The following is a 5,784-nucleotide window of genomic DNA, read 5'->3' as shown; positions in this document are numbered from 1 at the left end:
ATGAATTTTTGAAAATTTTAACAGTAATTCTGTATCTCAGCCTCAATATTTAAAGGAGTGTTTTGCTTATGAAAGGAAATTTTTAAATTTCAGTTTACAAGACAGGTGAAATTTACATGACATGTTAATACATGGCAAATTAGGATTTAGATTAAGTGGTTAAAAATATATAGTCACTAGTCACATGCAGTGTGATTCAGGTCACAATTCAAAGGGTACCCCATCAAGCTACTTGAATGTGGCCATAAATGAAAGACCAGTTTGAAATGTTTGTAGCCTTTTCCTCATTTAAGTCTGGACTGGGTAAAAATGCCTTAACAGTGCTCTCAGGCATCAAGGGCTGTAAATTGAATGACTAAAGACTTTGTTCTGTTTCTTGTCTCATGTTGGTGTAAGCTTGCTATTTGCTTGACTGGAGGAGACAAGGTCATCAGGGAAAGCTGTCCAATAGATGGTTGATGTATTAATAACTGCAAATTAGCACAGCTGTAGGATTTACCGGAAGAGATGTACTACTGCACCTCCAAGAATCAAGGTCTAACTTTAAAATTGCTACCACCATGAAAGGATAGGATAGCAGAAGAATCAGTCTCAGAAGAGCTCCGGTTCAGCTAGCTGTATACCAAGTTCCACTTCTCAGTGAAACCCAGTGTGTGTGACTAAGACAACTGTCTGGTTTGAGCACCACCTACTGGTACTCATCACGAACTAGCTCAGTGTGATAGATGAATTTTTAATCAAGATAGGGGAGCATATGTTTCCTACAGTAACTATTGTGTTGGAATTGATTAAAAACAATTTGGGAGTGGATTTCAAAAGTGAAAACTAACTTGAATGCCTGGAACTGATACTTTAAAAACCATGTTTTAAGTTGTACAGTTATGTTTGGTTATAAGTAACTTCAGATGTGGACTTGCAGTTTTACTCCAGAAATTCTGGTGTGATCTTAGAATATTAAAGGAAATGGGAAAGGCATTCTAGTTAAAAACATTGTGATTTTCTTTTCCTTCTAATTCATACCCAAATAAGGACATCCAAAATTACTGGGTTTTGGCCAGATAGAACAATTTCAGTACATTGCTTTTCCCATAGTTAATCCTACTGATAATTCCCGAATCTTAGGTGAATCAGGCCTCAGCTATGACTCATGGAAGTCTGCTGGGTGGGACATGATTTGTTTTGAACTAACATCAATCCTGTCTCATTTCTTTCTCAATGAATATTGACAACTTAGGTTAATAGGCCAGAATTTTAGCACTGGGTTGTCAACATGACGTTGCAAACCGTTTTGTAGTGACTGTTACCTACCATTTATATCTTAGTGTAATTCTAAAAGGTTTCATTTGAAGATTGCTATTTAAATATCCTTTGATCTGATTATTTGCAACTGTCAAAAACTTGTCATTTACCTTGAACTGCTTTTAGTAGGCCCATGGATCTCTAAGGGTTAAACGCGAGTTCAGTTTGTAGCCTATGGGAGATATGACAAAGATAATGTGAAATTGTTTCAATAATTCTAAGCAAAGGATATTGGAAAATTTCAAGCAAGGGACTTAAAAGTCCCATTTTTTATAAAGGTATTACATTAAAATTTTTCTTACAGTTCTGTAAGTTTGGACAAATGTATAGAGTTAACCACAATTAAAATGTGGAACAGTTCCATCATCCCCCAAGGTTCCCCTGTGCCCCTTTGTAGTCAACTCCTAACCCCCAGCCCTTGGTAACCACTGATGTTTCTACTCACAATTTTGTGTTTGCAGTACTCATACCTGGGCTCATCCAGTATATAATCCTTTTGAGTCTGGCCTCTAACTTAGCATGATGCATTTGAGACTCATCCATTTTGCATATGTCAGTAATCTGTTCCTTCTTAATGGATTTGTGACAGTGTGTATCCATTCCCAGCCGAGGGACATTTGGTTGTTTCCAGTTTGGGGCAATTATGAATAAAGCTGCTATAAACATTCACATATAGGCTTGTGTGTAACATACATTTCATTTTACTTGTATAAATACCTAGAAACGGGGTTACTGGGCTGTGTGGTAAACTTAAACTGCCAAGCTGTTTTCCAAAGTGACTGAACCATTTAGTAATCAAGAGATTGGTTTTTTTAAGGAAGAATAATGTTAACATATTCTGTAGGACAGTGAAGAGCTAATTTGTTATAAAAATACCGTGCCTCCTATGTGCTAGGCACTATTCTAAGCAGTGAGAATAGAACTGCGAACAACATGGGCACAGTTCGTGCCCTTTGAGTTGTAGTCGGTGGGGGAGCTAGATAGTCAATAAATAGGTAATTCTGAGTTGCGATGATGCTATGAAGGAAAACAAGGATGCTTTGAGGGAGAAGAGTAGAAGGGAGGTAGTTTACACTGGCCAGAGAAGGTATTTGTCAGGAATAGCTGAGACACAAAGGGTAAGTAGGGGAGTTATTGGAGAGTATAAAAATGTATTACTTTTTAGACATCTCAGTATATGAGGCTTAACTTGGCCTCATGGCAATCACATAGAAAATCAGAAGAAAACTTAAAAATCTTTGAATCTAACCTCAAGTCCATTTTGTGGGTTTTGAGATGGGATCTTCCTCTGTTGTCCAAGCTGGAATGCAGTAGTACAATCATAGCTAACTGTAACCTCCAATGCCTAGGCTCAATTTTTAAATTTTTTGTAGGGACAGTCTCACTATCTTGCCCAGGCTGGTTTTGAACTCCTGGCCCCAGCAGTCCTCCCGCCTTGGGCTCTCAAAAGTGCTGAGGTTACAGGCATGAGCTGCCTAGCTCTATCAGCTTTGAGTATATTCATTGAAATCTTTGTCATACATTGCAGGGCAGAGATGTCTCATTGAATCCTCACCAACCTTTGTAGGGGCCAGGTACCTGTGTTACAGATGACAGACTGATGCATGAAGAGGTTAGGTATTGGGAGCTTACCTTTTAAATTATCCTATTGCTGGATGAATTTTTTTCAGTATTTAAGTTTGCCTGCTGGTTCCTTCCAGTCATATCTGGGCTCTGGTATAATCGTGACTTCATTCTCTTTTCTACAAGAGCCACAAATTTACTTGAAAAGACCAATTGATGCCCCTTAGTCACATCTGAGCTAAACATTTTCAGTTCCTACAGTTGTTTCTTAATCTTATGTCACATGGTTCCTGGATTCGTCCCATGTTGTACTCTTTTCCAGTTTATAGCTTTTGTTTTAATAGAAAATCTTATTTATTTTAATGTATATACACAATAAGCCTCAGAAAATGATTTCAATTTGTAAGCTTTTAAAGTTTTCAACAAAATTAAATATGGCTGTGGATGCATAAAACATTCTTAGTCTAGAGTGTGCTTCTGTTAACGTAATTTGAGATAAGTCATCTTTTTTGGGTGTTAGTTTTTTAAACTGATGCATTTGGACTAGACGATCAGTGGTGTAAGTGGGGAAAAGCTATCCCTTTTGTCATTTCTCTATTGGGGACAGTAATACCTATCTCTCAAGATTGTGAAGATGAAATGAATTAGTAAATAAGGCATCCCTTACCCGGTATCTGGCCTACTATATGCAGCCAATAAAAGGTAGCTTTTATTCTCACCATCCAAAAAAAACCAAACAAGTAGCTTTTATTAATTGTTCGGAAGATCACGGCACGGTCGCTTTAAGCAACTCCATTGTACTTCTAAATTGTGGTCAACAAACATCACCTGATTTTTAAAATGCAAATTACATTTTAGGAAGATCTCCTTTAAACTCTTTGGTGGTTTTTTTTCCCCCTTACACTTTTATTTTGGAATAACAAGGTTTACAGAAAAGTTGCAAAGATATACCCCTCACCTAGCTTGTATCCCCTAATGTTATCATCTTAACGTTACCGTAGTACGTTGTCAAAATTAAGAAACCAACATTGGTGTGTTACTGTTAATCTCTAGGTTTTATTCTGATTTCACAAAGTTTTCTGTTAATGGTTTTTCCTGTTCCAGGATTCAATCCAGGATGCCACACCACTGTATGGTTAATTTAAAAAAAAAAAATGGTGTGTGATGGCTGCAAACAGCAGCCTCCTCGTTAGTGTTCGCACGCATCCTGTCACTTGTGCAGGTTGCTCTAAGGGACCTTTGAGACAGCCCTTTGCAATATACTTTCATGCCTCAGACCTTGCACTGTCCCCAGTCTAGGCTCCAGACAGGTACTCGAGGTGCCTTTGGAAAGTCCCAGCGCACTGTGGCCAGAATTCACGTTGGCCAAGTCATGATGTTTGTCCCCACAAAGCTGCAGAACAAGGAACATGTGATTGAGGGCCTATGGAAGGCCAAGTTCAAGTTTGCTGGCTGCCAGAAAATGCACATCTCAAAGAAGTGGGGCTTTACCAAGTTTAATGCAGATGAATTTGAAGACCTCGTAGCTGAGAAGCTGTTCACCCTGGATGCGTATGGGGTCAAATACATCCCCAGTCATGGCCCCCTGGACAAGTGGCGGGCCCTGCATTCATGAGGGCTTCTGCTGTGCTGCCCCCTCCTCACCCAGGCTCACCAATAAATCTTACTGCCTGTCCACAACAACAAAAGCACCTCAAATGTTGGGAGTTTATATTTATCTATGCTATATTTCATCATCTGGTTGAGATAATTTTTAATCTAGAGACTGCTAACTAGCATAATAAGTAAAAATGTGAGCTTTGTGATTTACAAATCTGATATTTATGTTTCTGTGTTTTTACTTAAATTACTGATAAGTACTAAACAAACTAGGTCCAAAGCCAGAGGCCTGTGGAACTGTTATTCTGTTAACTGTTAGAGAACTGTTATTTGATTATGGTGTTCCAGCTAATTGCAAATCCACCTAATAATACTATAATCTAGGTCATATTTCATAATGTTAATCACAAGGCAGTCATGAAAATTTTACCAACTGTTTAGTAAAAGCAAGGTGAATTAAGTGATAGCTTTAAATTTCCTTTTTTTGGCAGACAAAAATAATTTGTTCTGCTACTTAAGAGTTAATAAGGTCAAGGTGGGTGTATAATGTTTGTAATAGGAATTAAAAGTTTTTATTTTAAATAATCATGGTCTCCTTAAAAGAGTTCAGGTAGTTTTTTTGGTCAAACTTTACATTTAAAGCTAATTCGGAACAGATCAAAGCAACAACATAGTCTGGATATTGCCTTTAACACCATGTCTTTTGATACATTGTCTAAATTGTAGGTTATTGCTTGTACAAAACCAAATAGATTTTATTAAAATAGACATAAGTCGAAAGTAGGCAGTTTTATTTATTCCAGTGAAAAAGCATAAGTTAACAGAGGATAGTGTGATGTGATCCTGTATATGTGGTTTCCAGAGGTTAAACACCAGATGGCTAATAACGAAAGAACATAAATATTCCATTTGGTTAAATATTTAGTAAAATCATGTGATTTAGGGAATATCCTAGTTGGTGTGACAATTAGAGTTGCCACATAAGCAATTTGAGTTTCAGTTCTAGGGCTGTCTGGAGGCACCCAAAGTGAGGAAGTGGTTCTCAACCCTCTGGTGAGGACATCCGCAATATTTTCTGAGGCCTGGGTGTAAGGGGTGCAGCTATATCGGTGCAACAAAGGAAGGCCCTCACTTGAACTGTTACCATACCTTCTTGATTGACCCTTTGCACTTCTCTGTTGAGCCTCTTACAGGATTCTATCAATATACAGAACTGGCAACACAGTAAATGTCTAATAAGAAATGAGGTGATCTTTATTTTGTTGTGGTTGGGTACAAACAACATTTTCTCATAGCTGTCTTTTTTTTTTTTTTTTTTTTTTT

General features: G+C 37.7%; 1 protein-coding gene across 1 annotated transcript in view; it reads left to right on the top strand.

Annotated features, from left to right (window-relative positions):
• EEF1A1 (eukaryotic translation elongation factor 1 alpha 1) overlaps positions 1–4,477 on the top strand; it is an 8,257-nt gene extending 3,780 nt beyond the window's left edge. Inside the window, exon 4 of the mRNA XM_012646037.1 lies at positions 4,157–4,477. Coding sequence (XP_012501491.1) covers positions 4,157–4,477 — 321 coding nt within the window. The remainder of the gene's footprint in view (positions 1–4,156) is intronic.
• Positions 4,478–5,784: the final 1,307 nt, after the last annotated feature.

The sequence above is a fragment of the Propithecus coquereli genome, unplaced genomic scaffold, assembly GCF_000956105.1.
Source record: "Propithecus coquereli isolate 6110/MARCELLA unplaced genomic scaffold, Pcoq_1.0 Scaffold24, whole genome shotgun sequence".
Classification (NCBI taxonomy): domain Eukaryota; kingdom Metazoa; phylum Chordata; class Mammalia; order Primates; family Indriidae; genus Propithecus; species Propithecus coquereli.
This window is presented reverse-complemented; position numbering and strand designations above follow the sequence as displayed.